Here is a 16,705-nt window from a genome sequence, read left to right as displayed (position 1 = left end):
CTGCCGGCCGGACGCGCGAGCCAACCGGACCCCGCGCGGGCCGCCCCCGCGCGCCGGCTCCGGGCACCTGTGGCCGCGGGCGGACCCGGCCGGGCGGAGACGGTGTCGCCCGCCCCGCACGCCCCGCCCGGCCGCCCCGGCCCCTCTCCGGGGAGCCGACACCAACTTCTGCTGGTGAACTCCGTTCTGCCCCGTCTGCGGCCCGGGGCGACCTGAGCAGCCCTGACAGCGACAGCCCCGCCGCAGTGCCCAGAGAGGCCCCCGGGTGGCCCAGCGCCTCCCCGGCGCCTTCTGGATGGAGGCGCCTCAGGAAGAAGCTGGCTGACGCTCTGCCTGCACCTTCCAGCCCCTGCTGACCACACCTCCCCTAGTGCAGAGGCCGCGGTGAGGAGCAGGAAATGCTGAACCAGGTGAGGCCCAGGGGGTTGGGGAGCCGGCCAACCCCGGGCGCTGCCCTTGAGAGCTTTGAGCTGGATCCTGAGAAGGGGGGGGGGGGGGGGCTGGAGTTATCTTGTGAGGAGGGGAGGCAGGACTGGATGCGCTGACACATCTGCAGGGGCCAGGGTGGAGGCAGGAGAGAGCTGGGGAACCCCCCAGACTTCAGGATCCCCTGGGCCACCGCTGGTTCCGTGGGTTGCAGTGCTCTGGAATCCTGCCTTCCCAGGGAGCTGAGGTGGCATCTGGAACCTGTGGCCTGCATGTGGGCTTGGAAGACCGGATGAACCCCAACAGCCGTCTGGGAGGCAAGAAACCAGGGAGGTGAACCCACTTGTCAGTTGCTTTGAAGGAGACGGTGGAACGTGAGATGTGTCTCTTTTTCTGCAAACTTCCTCATGTGTCCCTCCTGGGACTCCAGCTCCCCATCCCGCTGAAGGCCGGTTCCCACAGTTGGCCCTCAGTGTGGAGCACATGCACCCGCAGTCCCGAGGCATGGGGCTGAATGTGGGCCTTGCAAAGTTGAGAGAGAAGAGAGAAAGGATTGCCTCTGCAGGGAAATGAAGGGGCCCTGGGAGCTGAGCCTCCAGGCAGCCCTGCTCTTCCCTTCCCCAGCTATCCCCTATCCTTTCCAGCCTGGCTGGAGCTGCTGGTTCTGGGGCCCGAGGCAGAGACTGGGGGGCTCTCTGGCAGTTACCGCCACCGGGTAGGCCAGAGGTGGGGTGCTCCCAGCAATCCTGCCCACCTGAACAGCTTCCTTCCTTCCTCTCAGCACAGCTGGCTCCTCAGGATCTGGGTCTGAACGCTAGGATGGAGCTGGGGGCAGTGGCCAAAACCTTCGTGCTGGAGCTTCGGTGTCTTGAAGATGGGGGCCCAGGGCCTGACACCCTCTCAGGTGAGGGGCTCAGAGGGGTGTGGGCTCTGACCTAAAGCAGAAGATAGTCCTCAGGCTCCCAGAGGATCTTTTGACAGAGCCCCAGGCCTGCTGTGGCCAACGGGGTGGGGGTGTGCATTCTGCAGGATGGTGGGCAGCCTACTGTCCACAAGGGTGCTCACCTGGTGGTTTCCGGGTGGGGAGGGCAACCTGCAGCCACTCACGTCACACCAGCCCACTTCAGTTCGCCTTAGGATTTTCTGAGGCAGCTCAATCAGGCCATGGTTTTGCTGGTGACAGGCTCTCAACAGTGCAGACATTCTCAGCCCATGCCCTGAACCCCAGATATGTGCTGGCTGGGAGCTGCTGCTTTGTCCCCAGTAGTCAGGGAGCCTCCATTGTCCTCCTACCTGTCCCTGGCTCCAGACTCAAGTTCTCAGATTGAATTCAGGGGCTCTCTCCCCCTGCCCCTTGTACCTCAGGCATTGGCCCCTTGGCTTGGCTTCTCTTTGTCCTGTGGCCTTCTCTGACCTTGTCCACTTTTCCTGACCTCTGCTTTTCCATCCTTCTCTCTCCCCTTTTGCCCAGAAGCATAGGTGGCCCTGTAGAACCTTCCAAGATGCCTTCTCCATCTGAGACCCACTCTGGGCCAACTTTCTATGATGGTCATGCTCCTGGGAGCCAATTTCCCTCCCTGTGCTTTGAGCACACCAAGTGGGGGCTAGCCCAGGGTTGAACAGCATGAAAAGAACCAAGGGAATTGGAAGGTTTGGTTAGGGATGTGTGGACTGAATGAAGGGTCTTCAGGCTCAAATATTTAACTGAGAAAAGTCTTGGAAGGGTATGCACTTCAGGTGACACTTAATATGTTTACTAAAACATCATCGTTAAAAATGCTGACATTGCTGCAAGAAGCCAGGACTAGCTACACGGCCAAGTGCTGTGCTAGAAATGTGAGGATTCACACAGAGGCACGATATGTCCCTGTTCCTCCCAGAGGTACTGGGAGGCTGGTGTGGCTCAGACCTGCTGTGGGGGAGACAGGTTTTCATGGCTGTCTTTGCTCACCAGCCACATACTCATTGCTGGTGAGTGTGTATGAAAAATACTTGTCCCTCTCTCTGTGTCTCTCATGAATAAACAAAATCTTAAAAAAATAAAAAATAAAAAAGAATGTTATTAGAAATAGTTTTCTTAAAAAAAAAGAAATAGTTTTCTTTTTTCTCTTTCCTTCTTTCTTTCTTTTCTTTCTTTTTTTAGAAATAGTTTTCTAAAAGGAAATTATTTACATGGAGATATCCTTTCATTTTTTATTAAATCAATATGCTCCTAGAAAAAGTGGCCAGAAAGCAAAATTTTCTAAATTGAACCTCTGCTTTCTGTTACAAAACTGAACATATGAGGCTATAGGAAGAGCAGGGTTGAAATCAGACTTGGGAATGGAACAAGCCTCTTGGGATTTTCTATGAACACGGCATGAATGCTCAAATTGAGAAATAACAGGTGGATATTGTGCAGACAGTGAAACATGACAGTGGAGTAACACCTATGTTGCACAACACTGGGTTGCACTTATACCCCCTCGAATTTTCACGGTGGCCCTGAGAAGGGTCCATCTTCTTTTGCTTTTCCATCTTCTCTGAGTCAGAAAACCTCCGGTTCCCAGAGGTTACCTACCTGGCTACTCACCCTACTGACATGAGGCTGTGGAGATAATCCTTTCCTTTTCTTTTTTCTTTTTTTTTTTTAATTTTTATTTATTTATGATAGTCACACACACAGAGAGAGAGAGGCAGAGACACAGGCAGAGGGAGAAGCAGGCTCCATGCACCGGGAGCCCGACGTGGGATTCGATCCCGGGTCTCCAGGATTGCGCCCTGGGCCAAAGGCAGGCGCTAAACCACTGCGCCACCCAGGGATCCCAATCCTTTCCATTCCAGACTAACAGTCTCAAACACGTCCAGTCTGTAGGCTGTTTTAAACGGAGTCAGTTGTGTCCTTGCTATTTCCAAACTGTTCATTACTTTGCAAACTAATTTCCTAACCTGTGGGCAGAGTGATTTGTCAAGCACCTGCCAGGTTCTAGAGGATATGCCAGGGCCCTACCTCCTTCACCACTGAAGCTGAAAGTGTGGATATCCTGAAGCTGTTACTGACAGGGAGGGCTCCAAGGCTGCAGGAGGTTGAGACTTGTTAACTGGTAGAGTTGGGGCCCAATCTGAGAACTTTCCCCTGGAAGCCTTGTGCTCTCCCTGACACTTCGGTGACTTTTACAAACCACCTGTGGTAATACTTTCAGGCAGCTTTACAGAAATTCTTTATTATTTACAGAGAAGGAAAGTTTCGCGTATTTAAGGCATGATCCTCACTGAGGTCTGAGTTCATCGTGCGCCTGTGGCTTGGCTGTGGGAATGGCTTGTTCACTGATTCCTACTAGATGGTGGTTAAGCATGAGAGGCTTCTCTGGGAATGGTGTTGGGGAGCCCCTGGAACCCAGGCTCTTGTCACTGCCAAGATCTAAGCATGGAGCCTGTGTGGAGGAAAGCCCAGAGAAGAGGTTGGAGAGCCAGGGCCCAGAGTGACTTGACCCACAGTCCTTTGGGCACATTTCTAAGCCAACCCCACACCTCTGGGCATTTCAGTTTCTGCCACGCTGCCATGGCCTATCGATCCAGTGCTTTGGGGGCCTGGCTGAGAGCTCAGCAGTGTGTCCTAGAGTGGGCATCTGTGGGGCAGGGTAAGCCAAGGGGTAGAGGGGGGGTCAAGGGGGTCTGTAGATCTTTCTCTCCTGGCTTCCTACCATTTCCACTACAGGTGGCAGCGGTGGGAGTGAGAGTCAGGAGGAAGAAGAAGCTCAAGAGAAGAATAGCAGCCCACCACCGCCAACAAGCTCAGCTCCAATGGGGGCCAGGGAACTCACCGACAAAGCACAGCCCAGACAACAGGAGTTGCAACTACAACAGTCAGAACAGCAACCAGAGCAGCAGCCACAAAGCCAGCCATCAGAACAGCAGTTGGAGTTGCAGCAGCAGCAGCAAGATGGGGAAGACCAGCTGCCTCAACAAAAGAAAGACCTGCAGGGAACACCCCAACCTGTGCCACCTGGACAGCAGAAACCCCAACTGCAGCTGATACAACAGCAGGAACAAGCACAGGAGCAGCACGTGTATGAGCAACAACTGTGGCAGCAACAAAAGGAACAGTTACAGCAGCAGGACCAGTTACAGCAGCAGCAGGAGGAGGAACAGTTACAGCAGCAGCAGCTCCTGCAGCAGCAACAATTACAGCAGCAGCAGCAGCAGGAGGAGGAGGAACAGTTACAGCAGCAGCAGCAGCAGCAGCACCTGCAGCAACAGCAGGAGGAAGAACAGTTACAGCAGCAACACCACCAGCAGCAGAAGGAGGAACAGTTACAGCTGCAGCAGCAGCAGGAGGAGAAACAGTTACAGCTGCAGCAGCAGCAAGAGGAAAAACAGTTACAGCAACAGCAGCACATGCAACAGGACCAGTTACAGCAGCAGCAGCAGGAAGAATTACAGCAGCAACAGTTACAGCAGCAGCACTTGCAGCATCAGCAGGAACTGTTACAGCAGCACCAGCAGCAACAGTTACAGATGCAGCAGATGCAGCAACAACAAGAACTGTTAGAGCAACAGCAGCATCAACAGTTACAGATGGAGCAGCTGCAGCAGCAGGAACGGCTACAGCAGCAGCTGCAGCAGCAACAGTTACAACAGCAGCTGTTGCAGCAGCAGCAGTTACAGCAGCATCAGCAGCTGTTGCATCAACAGCAGCTGCAGCAGCCAGAACAGTTGCAACAACAGCAGCTGCAGCAGCCAGAACAGTTGCAACCACAGCAGCAGCAGCAGCAGCCCTGTCCACTGGAGCCAGAGGAGGAGGAAGAAGTGGAGCTGGAGCTCATGCCAGTGGACCTGGGGTCGGAGCAGGAACTGGAGCAGCAGCGGCAGGAGTTGGAGCGGCAGCAGGAGCTAGAGAGACAGCAGGAACAGCGGCAGCTGCAGCTCAAACTGCAGGAGCAGCTGCAGCAGCTGGAGCAGCAGCTGGAGCAGCAGCAGCAGCTGGAGCAGCAGCAGCTGGAGGAGCAGCAGGAGGTGCAGTTGGAGCTGACCCCAGTGGAGCTGGGAGCCCAGCAGCAGGAGGTGCAGCTGGAGCTGACCCCCGTGCAGCCGGAGCTGCAGCTGGAGCTGGTGCCCACCACGGGGGGCGGCGGGACTCCGGCCCCGGGGGCTCCAGCCGCGGTCGTGGTGGCCCCCCCGGGCTACGTGGTGCTGCAGGAGCTCATGGTGCTGCCTGCCGTGGCCGCGCCCGCGGTGGTGGCCATTCCCGGCCCCGCGGGCAGCGCGGCTCTGACTCCGGCCAGGCAGCGGCGGCGGCGGCGGGCGCGGGATCGGCCGACCATCTGCGGGGAGTGTGGCAAGGGCTTCAGCCGCAGCACGGACCTGGTGCGCCACCAGGCCACGCACACGGGCGAGCGGCCGCACCGCTGCGGCGAGTGCGGCAAGGGCTTCTCGCAGCACTCCAACCTGGTGACGCACCAGCGCATCCACACCGGTGAGAAGCCCTACGCCTGCTCCTACTGCGCCAAGCGCTTCAGCGAGAGCTCGGCGCTCGTGCAGCACCAGCGCACGCACACGGGCGAGCGGCCCTACGCCTGCGGCGACTGCGGCAAGCGCTTCAGCGTCTCGTCCAACCTTCTGCGCCACCGGCGCACACACTCGGGTGAGCGGCCCTACGTTTGCGAGGACTGCGGCGAGCGCTTCCGCCACAAGGTGCAGATCCGCCGCCACGAGCGCCAGCTGCACGGCGCCGGCCGCTCGCGGGGCCTGGGCCTGCTCCGTGGCACACGCGCAGCCACCGGCGGCCCAGCACGCTCAGAGCAGGCAGCGGGGTCTGCGGACAAGGCACCGTGACAGGGACGGGCGGGGACGGGCGGGGACGGGGTGGGGGGACACGCTGGGGTCCGGGAGAGCGCAGGCTCCTGATCCATGGTGTGTGCGCGCCTCCTGGAAGCTGGCTGTGGCCGGGCTTCCGGCTCTCCCCCTGGTTAGCAGAGGGGAGGCCAAGTTCACTCATGGACCCTCGGGAAGGCTGCACCTCCATAAGAGGGAAGCCGCTGCGGCCAGGCAGCACAGATGTTGCACATCTGTACGAACAGCTCGCCGCACAAATTTCTTATTGGGTACCAATCCGTGAGGAGTCTGCAAAGCCCTTCCCCTGGAAAACTGGACTTCGTAGAAGTGAGAGCCACAGGAGAAAACTGCCGGTGATGCGTGTGACAGTTGGTGACATTAGACATGCATTGAACACTAACCAGGGAATCGAATACATGTGGTGAAACGCACAGGAATAGGATTTGATCCTGGTGAAAATTTCTTCAAAGAAAAAAAATGGGGGAAGAAAGGAAATTTATCTGCACTTTGTAGAAAACTGATCAAGGCATTGAATTGTCCTCAGTGGCATATGCCTTGAAAGTACTTTCTAGAATGAAAATTCATCAGGGTGGATATAATCCTGATTAAAATGTGTTCCTAAGCACAGGGTCAGAGTGTCCACTGGGTCAGTGCACAAATGCCAGGAAGCCCCTCCCTGGGTGGGAGTTACACCTTCCCTCCAGGGGAACTAAGGGCTCCAATAAGCATGAAAGTCAGGCTCTAGCCGGCTTTGCTGCCAAGTTCCCGAGCCCACAGGGGCCTTTCAGTGTCCTCTTGACCAGGAGCCTGCCGCTGAAACAAAGGGCATTCTGAGAATGCTCCCTGAGGTCCAGCAGAGTGATCCCCTTGGGGACAGAGTTCTGAGGAAGCCCCGCCCTGACCTCCCTGAGATCCACCAGCTCTAAGCATCTCTTTTGCTTGCCCTGGGGACTAAGGCTGTGGGGTTGGAGCCTTGAGACCCAGGGGCAGGGTTCTCCTGGGCCAGGCTATGCAAGGTGCTGGCCCGAGCAGATCCTGCCTCATCACTGGGAGAGGGGGGTCAGAGGGATAAATTGGGGGACAGAAGTTGGAGGCAACAGAAATGCTTTTTACAACGTTTACAGAATTGTCTGGGGGGTCTGTGAGAGCTTCAGCAATGTTAATCCCTGTGGGAAGGCAGGATGGTGGAGGAGGCTGCCCGCCCCTGCTGCCCCCAAGGGTTTCCTGCTCTCGGCTTCCCATGTGTGGCTGTTTAGATCCTGCACCCCTCATTGTCCCCCTGCTTCTCCTTTACTAACACAGCCTGCTACATCTTACAAATGTGTTGGTAAGTGAGAAACAAAAATTGAAAAATAAATTTAAATGGAAGAAATACATTGTCTTATCTCTGTGTTTTCACTCCCAGGTTTTGTGTCTTGCCATAAAATGGGATGAGGACCTGAGTGTAGATGCTCAAGAAGGCCAGTTTGGGCATCTCCTAAGGACAGCTTGAAATCATTTCAGAAGTGGCTGCATTTTCCCTTGCTCTGCCACCGTTTACAGTATTTGTGTACAATAGTGATTTCCTGGGTCCCTGCTGCCCCCCATAGGCCCTGATGGGCTAAAGCCATTTCCCTGAGTAACCCATTCACTGATGGGGTTGGGTAGCAGATCTTTCAACTGAGTCTATGACCCCTCAGGGGTGAAGGTCTGAGTCATCTTGTTAGACAGGCCTCTGAGACCAGCAGAGGTCCTAAGGCAAGGGGACCCAGGGATGATGGGGAAGATGAGGGGGCATGCGGGGTGTGAGTGGATCTGTGTGAGACAATGAGTGGCCTGGACAAGTGTTGATTCTCTGCCCACATCTTGGGTGGGTCCTTGTGCAGATACGTAGGCTCTCCCCACCCTGCCTGGCTTCCCCCAGCAGCATCTGCAGCTCTTCTATCTCACACACTCTCAGAGAAGGGAAAGTGGCCCCTAACCCAACTCTGAAGAGTTGCAAAAGCCCAGCTCCCTTTCTCACGCTGGGACAAGTCTGAGGCATCACTTCTGCTCCAGAGGAGCCCTGAGACAAGGTAGAAGGCTCTTGCCTCTGTAGGGCTTTGCCTGAGAGCCTCTTTATGCCCTCCCCTGTGCCATACTCCTGCTCCCACCAGCTTCCCCTGGCTCTTTCCTTGAGGGAACATTCTGCATTCTACTTCTGCGGAACCCAGGACAGGGACCCGCATCCAGGTGGAGAGGCTGAGCCTATTGGTAAGTGAAGGCCGTGTGCTGGGGCCTGGGTTGGGGAAGGGGATGTGTTCCAGGTTTAGAACAGGTGGCCCCAGGTGTTGACAGGCATCACCGAAGAGCTCACAGCCCAGTAGGAGGGAGACACGTGGTCATACAATGGGATGGGCTACAGGGGAGAGAGCACCTGACTCTGATATGGGGAACCAGTGACCTCACAGGAGGTCTTGCTGAGCCATAGGTGTTTGCAAGGTGAGGTCAGGAGGGATTGGAGGGGAAGGTGGTCCAGACAGAAGTCACATGGTAAAGTGGATCAGAGCCAGAGGGACTGATGTGATTAGGAACTGTGAGTTCCCAGGTGGCTGGGAGGTCGGTGCTATAGGAGATAGGTGATGGAATGAAAGGGAGAGCTAGGGGCTAGATTTTATAGAATCCATTAGCCTCAAGATCCTAAATTCCTCCTGTTTACAGCCCTGACTTGTCCCCAGAACTTCTCAGCATCTCTGTCACCTCTATTAGGCTTCTCCATTTCCATAGGCATCTAAGACTATGCAAGCCTGCCCTCTGTGCACCCCCTCCATAACTCCTGAGTCTGGAAGCCCAGCCAGGTGTGGCTCCTGGAAGGCTCCATGAGGCAGGTTCTGTCCATGGGGGTGGGGGGCTGGCCACCCCTGATCACTGCCCTCATCACTCAACTGTCCTCCACCTTACTTTTGCCACCTAACCACAAACCAGCTCAGTCCCCAGTCCTGGCTACCTCCACCCCCATCCCTATCAGCAGTCTAGCCAGCAGAGACTGGAATAGGCACCCTCTTCTGCGCCTGAGCCATCTCTCACTCCTGTACTTATGTCTTGAACAAATGTCATGGGAAGAACCCTGGTGCAAGTCAGGGTGGGGATGGGGGGGCCTGATCTAGAAGCTGCGCTGCCCACCCACCTGCCCTAGCCAGGGTGCCTAGGGCTCCTGCCTGCTGTCCCCACCCCAGTGTCCCTGCATCCTGAGCTCCTGTCTGTGTGGCCAGAAACCCAACATCGGCTCATCCCCATTCACAGCTCCCAGGACCAGTGCTTCCCAGACTGGGATTCCTGTGTCCAGAGTGGGGGAATCGTGGGCACAGAGACACTTGACACGCCAGGGCTATGTAGCAAGGAGGTAGGCTCCTCATCTCCTCAGCCCTGAAAGCACTCCCCCTCTACCTGGTAGCTGCAGTTCCATCATGTCCAACTCTTTGGGCTGGCCCTTGGGCTGTATTTGTGCCATATCAGGAGCTGGCTGGCTAAGCTCAGAATTCTCTAAAATGGAAAATCCCCAGGGAATGAGATAAAATCAAATCTATAAAGCAGAAAAGAGCCTGACTCATTACTGGTCTTTGCTTCCTTTGAGTCAACTTGGTATCTTTTAGGAAATTTTAATGTTTCTCCAGGGAGAAACAGGGGATTGGAATTCTGGCCACCAGTTACTGTGTGACAACTTTCCTTGCTTCTAAAATGGGAGCAAGTGTGTCTATCGTTCTGGGTTACTGTGTGTCAAACACAAAAGGCTAAGTAGTACAGGGAAACAGGCCCAGAGTTCAAATATGTTTGTTGCATCTAAAGCAAGAAAGAGTCACACACAAATTCTTTCCTCTGGTTGGATTTTCTATGAGATAAGGCTTTCTACTATTCGTACGTTAAAAATTTTAGACATTGTAGAAATGAATTGTGAGACCCCCCCCCCCCCAGACAGTCAAAGGACATAGCTGTGCCTTTAGGATCCTCCCCTGCAGGTAGGATCTGGTAGGGTCCCCAGGCAACTCCATCCCAGCCTATGACATCAGAATCTACCCTTGAACTTCTCTCTTGGACTTGAAGACTCATCAGTCTCCCAGACTTGGATATTACAAAAATCTAAAGCTCAATAAGATCACACAAAGCTCTTAATTCCCGGCCAAGCCTGCATCTCCTGATTCCTCCCTTCACTGGCTGGCAGCACCAACTACCTGGAGACTGAGACAAACACCCAGGAGTCCTTCTAGATGTCCCCTGTTTTTCCTAATGCCCTCTGCTTCAGTTAACTATAATTGTGCAATAATCCACCTAAAATAGTGGCTAAAAACAACAGATTCTTTATTATTTTTCATGGTTCTGCAGATTGCCTAAGCTTAGCTGGGTGGTTCTTCTGCCCCATGTGATCATCTGATGGCTCAGTGGGGCTGAGACATGGGTTCATCATGAGGCTGGTAGTTGATACTGGCGATCGGCTGGGAGCTCAGTGGGGCTGTCCACTGGAGCTACCCATAACTTCTCTATGTGACTAGGGAGTAGAGTGCCTGAGTCCCAAGAGACCTGGGCTTAGATCTGCAAGGCTTCTTGTGATCTAACCTTAGAAGCTGTGTGGTGTCACTTATGCTGGATGCTGTTTATCAAGCTAAGTCACAGTCCCAGCGCAGATCAAGGGGCTGTGGAATCAAGCCCTGAGTCGGGCTCTGTGCTGGGCATGGAGCCTGCTTGGGATTCTCTCTCTCTCTCTCTCTCTCTCTCTCTCTGCCCCTCCCCCTCCCTAAAAAATAGAAGGCAGCTGTAAAAATAAGTACAAGGGAAACAAAACTGTTGTTAAATTATGGTGAGACCCAGTTGCTCAGTGGAAGTTCCAAATTCAAGGCCCGTTCCGTTTTTGTCTAAAGGGTGATGACCATGTGTGGGAGAGGTATTGGAGACCAGCAGCCCCATAGAGAGACTTTCTCTTTGATGCTATCAGAGGACTTGGAGGAGAAGTGGCAGGAAAGGTGACAAGGTAACAACTGGGTATTACTGAAAGTTCTTCCCAGCACCCCTTTAAACCATCTCTGTCTCACATGATCTGCAGGAGAAAATTCGAATTCCTTGCCTCGGATAAGAAGCTTTTCAGGGGATGCCTGGGTGGCTCAGCAGTTGACCAGCTGCCTTTGGCTCAGGGCATAATCCTGGGGTCCAGGATCAAGTCCAGCATTGGGCTCCTTGTGGGGAGACTACTTCTCTTTCTGCCTATGTCTCTGCCTCTGTGGGTGTGTCTCTCATAAATAAATAACATAAAAAACTTTTCAGGTTTTCTCTGGCTGCCACCTCACACCCTTTTGAAAACCTTTTAGGCTCCTTCCTACCATGACAGAATGTGACGTTCTGTCAGGCGGTACAAACTGGCCATAAAATTGACTTACTCTCAACTTATTTATCTGTTTTCAGAATAAGTAAGCAATCAATGGTGAGGTAAGTAAATACATAAACACAAATCAAATTTGAACAAGGCCACTTAATCTGTGCACTGATGATTTTTGCCCCTTGCCCCAGGGGTGTGGTTTAGGAAACTGCTGAGGGACTCAGTCACGGGCAGGGGAGGGAAGGAATGGGGCTAGGGTGGGAGAGGTGGCGAGGGGAGGTTGTCCGCAGCCTTGAGGAGCTGCTGGAGCAGCCTGGGACCACCCCCATCAGAACACCTCTCACCAGAGGGCAGTAACACCTTGGTTTGTGTAGACTGCTGCTTAGCTGGGGTTTCCTGCTACTCATTGCTGAATTCAATCTCGACAGATTTCCCAAATCCACCTGAAGAAGTAACTAATTTAAAAACAGATTTTAAACAAGATGTAAGAAATCAAATGGTGTCCCCCAAAACACGGACTTTTGCTTTTGGGGGCCTATTAAAGATGTAGTCATCGGGAACCCTGGGTGGCGCAGCGGGTTTAGCGCCTGCCTTTGGCCCAGGGCGCGATCCTGGAGACCTGGGATCGAATCCCACGTCGGGCTCCCGATGCATGGAGCCTGCTTCTCCCTCTGCCTGTGTCTCTGCCTCTCTCTCTCTCTCTCTCTGTGACTATCATAAATAAAAAAAAAAAAAAAAAAAAAGATGTAGTCATGAAATTGAGTTTACCAGTAGCCTCTTCTGCCTAATTCCTGCTCACCCCTCCAAGGGGATGATGGCCGTAAAGAGGTTGTCAGCCCCCCAGTGATTGTCATGAAGCTCATTCTGTGTGTCAGCCTTCCTGTGGTTCAACAGCAGGGGCACAGGAATGTGGGAGGTATGCGGCATACAGGTGCATTTGGAATTCTGGGAGGCCCATGCCAGCCATCTCCGTCTCTCTAGGAGCACACACACTTGGGGCTGGCGCTGCCTCTGCACAGACCCACTGCAGGCATTGCCACTGCCTTCAGGGACTGGCCCCTTGTCTGGGCAGAGCTCCCTCCCACTCTGCTCTCAGGACTTGCTCAACTGGCTCCTCCTGCAGGAAGCCCTTCTGGGCTCCTCCTGGACTCTCATGCCAGACTGGCAAGGAGTCTAGCACAGAGGGATGCCAACCAAAGTTCCCACCCAGCCCCACATGCCCAGCACGGTGAGATGGCAGAAATGCCACTGCGAAAAAGAACCAGAGTCAGACAGTAGTTAAAGCAGTAAAAACAGCCCGGGGCCTGATCCTGGAGACTCGGGATGGAGTCCCATGTCAGGCTCCCTGCATGGAGCCTGCTTCTCCCTCTGCCTGTGTCTCTGCCTCTCTCTCTCTCTGCGTGTCTCTCATGAATAAATAAAATCTTTAAAAAAATAATAAAGCAGTAAAAACAGATTTATTCAGGACCTAATGCAATAGGGAAAAAGAGACCTCAGAATAGAACTGGACCAAAATCGGGATTCAGCAAGGACAAGTGCAGATTTACAGCCAAGGAGCAGGGTAGCGGGAAGTTGGTGCATGGACATTTACTAAGATGGAAGAAACATCAGGGGTCGGGGGGGAGGGGGATTCTGGTTAAACAGACCAGACAGGATTCCTGCTGAAGGCAAGCCAGGGCAATCAGACATCCTGGTGGTGGGGTGTGGAGGGGTGAGGACCATGACCAGATATGGAGGGTGATCAGATATCCAAGGTGGGGACTCTGGCCAAACCGACTTGACAGGATTTTTGTTAAAACTGGGTGATACAGACAGGTAAGCTGGAAGTCAGGGCCTAATTGAGATAGAGGCTGAGACTGAAAGTTTGGTTAAAGGAAATTGTTTTTTGTCACCCCTACCCCCTACCCCGTCTGCCTACAGTCTAGGCCCCACCCCTGCCTGTTCCTTTCTGCTCCATTGCAGGCGCCTGGATTCACCCCCCCGCCCCCGCTGACTGGACACATGTGTCATCTCCGCCTGCTCCTTCTTTCTGCCCTCTGGCCTGGCCTCAGTACGACTGCTCTCTCCTCGCCTGCCCTGCACTGCTGAGGTGGGAGGCTGGGATGGACTCATATGACAGACTGGGCAGGCATGGCTTCTAGGGTTGGGGGGATTGCGGTGGGGGAGGGGCTCCCTCTGGAAGGACTATGGGCAGAGTCCTTTACTGTGATGCCACGGATGCAGAACCTGGGAATGTTCCCAGAGTTATCAGGTTCCCTGCCCCACCCCCAGACAGTAGAAATTCCCATTTCCACAGCTTGACTCTGTCACCTTGAGCTGTGGACTAGATATTTGTGTCCTCCTCGCCCCCCCCCCCCCCCCCGCCCCAGCCCCTCTTTCATCTCACACTAATCCCCAATGTGATGGCATTAGGGTGTGAAAATGACTAGGTCATGGGGGTGGAGCCCTCACTAATAAAAGGGACCCCAGAAAGCTCCTTTGACCCTTCCACTGAATAAGGACACAGCCAGAGTGCCAGCTATGAACTTGGAAGCAGGTTCTCATTGGATACCAAATCTGCCAATGCCTTGATCTCAGACTTCCCAATCTCCAGAACTATGAGAAATCAATGTTTATTGTTTAAACCTCTCAGTCTTTGGTATCTTTGTTATAACAGCTTGAACCAACTAAGACACTTTGTCATCTTAAAGCCCTGTCACTTCCCACCCAAGTTATTTCAACAGCCTTGGGTCAGCTGCCTGCTGCCCACCTGGACCCCTGCCATGTCCCCCACCCCTCCCCACGGTGCACCCACACCCTCCAACCTGGCAAATCATGAGCCACCTCTGCTTGGTGCCTTTGGTGGCTGCTTATCACCATGGGGGCCCTAATGCAGCACTCGGTGGTCCCAAATCCCCTACTGGCCCCAAGCTCCCCACCTTCAGGTTCTTGCTCCGGTGGGATCTCACCTGCTCCAGCTTCTGGGCCTCTTTCCAGCTTGGCTGAAATGCCACCCATCCCACTTGCACTTCCCTCAACACCTGGCCCACGGCTCACAGGTTACAGGGAGGTATGCTCCTTTGTGTCCCTTACTGCTGTCCCCCCAGACCAGTCCAGGGAGCACGGTGCAGGAGGAGTTCAAGCTAAGGCTAGCCCTTGTGTCTGGGAGAGGCTGCTGCTTCCCCTCTGGACAGCGTACCTCCACCAACCCCAGTCGCTGGCTGGGCTGAGTGGCAACGTCCACTTTGGGGCTCTGTTATTCTTGTTCTGTCTGCTTCCTGCTCTTTTGGGGTACACAGGCCTGGGTAAGCCTTACTCCTGGGACATACTGCCAACCACCTCTCTCCTCTCTCCTTGTGGCTCATACACAGCTGAGTGGAGGGTGGACCAGCCCCTGATACAGGTCTGCTTGCTCTCCTGCTCACTGTACCTCCCTCCCAGGCTGACCTCTGTTGGCAGAGGCCTCGAGGGGCACCAGGTCCCTTCCTCAGAGGTTCCTTCTATTTCTGACCCACCAGCTGCCCCTCACAGAGGCAGACAATCAGCAGAACTGGGGCACACCTAGATCCCAGCCTATCTATCTACCAAATCCCTCTCAATTCCAATGACCTCTAATATGGAATACTGACCCCTTGTTTACATTTATAATTGTTACCCAGGGCTCTCTGTCACTGCCACAAGGATTGCAATTCTGAGTTCTGAGAGCCCCCCATGGTAAATTCAGAGGGCTCTTAGCAGCATCTGCTTGTGGGTGGGACCATTGCCTTAGTGGAGTCTGGGCTCCATTTTGCTCTTGCTGGTCCTCATGCCTGCTAATCTCTTGCCCCACTCAGCCCTGGCACCTCTGGTCAGCTTTCATAGCTCAGTCTGCTGTCCTGACTTTTGAGGTCTGTTGAGCCAGGGGCCCAAGTGAAGGCTCTGTCCCCTTGCCCTCCTCACCACCTGGTTGGCGGGGCCTGAACTCTTTAGAGAACTCCTAGAATGAGCACAGGGCCCTGCATTCAGCGGGTGGGCATGCAGGTGTGCAAGGGAACAGGGCCCATTAAGAATCCCTGCTGAGAATAAAGGATAAGCAGAGTTGAGGCTGCTGGCCTCAGAGGGAATGGGGGTGCCATTGGAGACCTGAGGATCTACAGAGAGGCCAATGGCCAGGACTTGCCCAGGAAGTTAGGATTGTGATTCGTGCAACCCAAGCCTCAAGGCTACCCAGAGCTTTCAGGAACATCACTACATGATGGAGTGAAGGGGAGAGGAGGAGCGGGGAGTCAAGGCTGGAATCTGGCTCTCTAGCACCCCAGGGAAGAGAGGCCTGCCTGGCAGGAGCCCTGCCCTATGGTTGTGCTCAGGTTCTGTGCCTATAGGTGTTGGGCCAGCCAGCTCCAATCCCTGTCAGCTCTGGGCTTCGATGGCTGGAAGGGTTAAGGCCAGGTGACTTCAGGACATGAGAGTCCAAAGCATGACCCGTTTGGGACAGCCTGGATCTGCTCAGAGTAGGCACAAAGCTGACTGGGGCCCAGAGGTGGGTCACCTGCAGAAGCTTGGCCAGTCTGAGGCAGTTGGCAAGTCCCACACCCCAGGCACCCAATCCGGATCCAGTGGAGAGCTGATCTGGAAGGAACCAGATCAGGTGGGGTTGTAAGAGTCAGGAATTATATTGATTTGACTATAAAATAAGCACAGATATGAAGGCTCCTATCAAGCAGCTTGATTTTCACTGAAGAGTGGGCAGGTCTACCCGAGTACACCTTGCTTCTGAAGTCACAGGTGTGGGGCAAGGGAGGACAGTACCTTGGGGGAATGTCCCAAGCCTAACTTTGACCTCGGACATGCTGACTGGGTGGTGGACTGTGGGGCCTTTCTGTGGCTGCCGCACGTGGTGTATTGGACTGGACAAGCTTTGGGGGCTCTGCCTGTTAGAGGGCAGGAGGAAGGAGAGGCTTCTGGGGGTGGTGGGGAGGAGAGCCTCAGAAGGGGGAAGAAATAGGCCAGAGGAGGCTCCCTGCTCAGCCTCTGGAAGGTAGTGGAGACTCAGGCGAGCGTGGTGGAGGGCAGAGTCTGCTGGGTGGGGAGAGGCCCATGGACTCCATGCCTTTGAAAATCTCTTCAGAGAAGGGAGGGCGAAGAAAATTGGTCTTAGTTTAGGTATCTGGTGGGGATAGACCA

At 54.4% G+C, this 16,705-nt stretch overlaps 1 protein-coding gene across 8 annotated transcripts; it reads left to right on the top strand.

Moving 5' to 3' along the window:
* Positions 1-51: 51 nt before the first annotated feature.
* ZNF853 (zinc finger protein 853) lies at positions 52-7,614 on the top strand. 8 transcript variants are annotated; one of them, XM_077907724.1, is made up of 4 exons: positions 52-410; positions 665-743; positions 1,208-1,330; positions 4,124-7,614. In XM_077907724.1, exons 1-4 carry the CDS (start codon positions 399-401, stop codon positions 6,238-6,240), a joined length of 2,331 nt encoding a protein of 776 aa, XP_077763850.1. In that variant the 5' UTR covers positions 52-398; the 3' UTR covers positions 6,241-7,614. The 8 variants fall into 8 exon arrangements, with proteins under 8 accessions (XP_077763850.1, XP_077763854.1, XP_077763853.1 ...); XM_077907728.1 differs by having other exon boundaries at positions 665-759; positions 1,213-1,330; XM_077907727.1 differs by having other exon boundaries at positions 665-759.
* The last annotated feature ends 9,091 nt before the right edge of the window (positions 7,615-16,705 follow it).

Source organism: Canis aureus, chromosome 8 (assembly GCF_053574225.1).
Source record: "Canis aureus isolate CA01 chromosome 8, VMU_Caureus_v.1.0, whole genome shotgun sequence".
Taxonomy (NCBI): Eukaryota; Metazoa; Chordata; class Mammalia; order Carnivora; family Canidae; genus Canis; species Canis aureus.
This window is presented reverse-complemented; position numbering and strand designations above follow the sequence as displayed.

Coding starts and splice junctions, on each gene's coding strand:
- ZNF853 (XM_077907724.1), top strand. Junction 744..1,207: donor CCCCAACAGCCGTCTGGGAG/GCAAGAAACCAG, acceptor CCTTCCTCTCAG/CACAGCTGGCTCCTCAGGAT. Junction 1,331..4,123: donor AGGGCCTGACACCCTCTCAG/GTGAGGGGCTCA, acceptor TTTCCACTACAG/GTGGCAGCGGTGGGAGTGAG.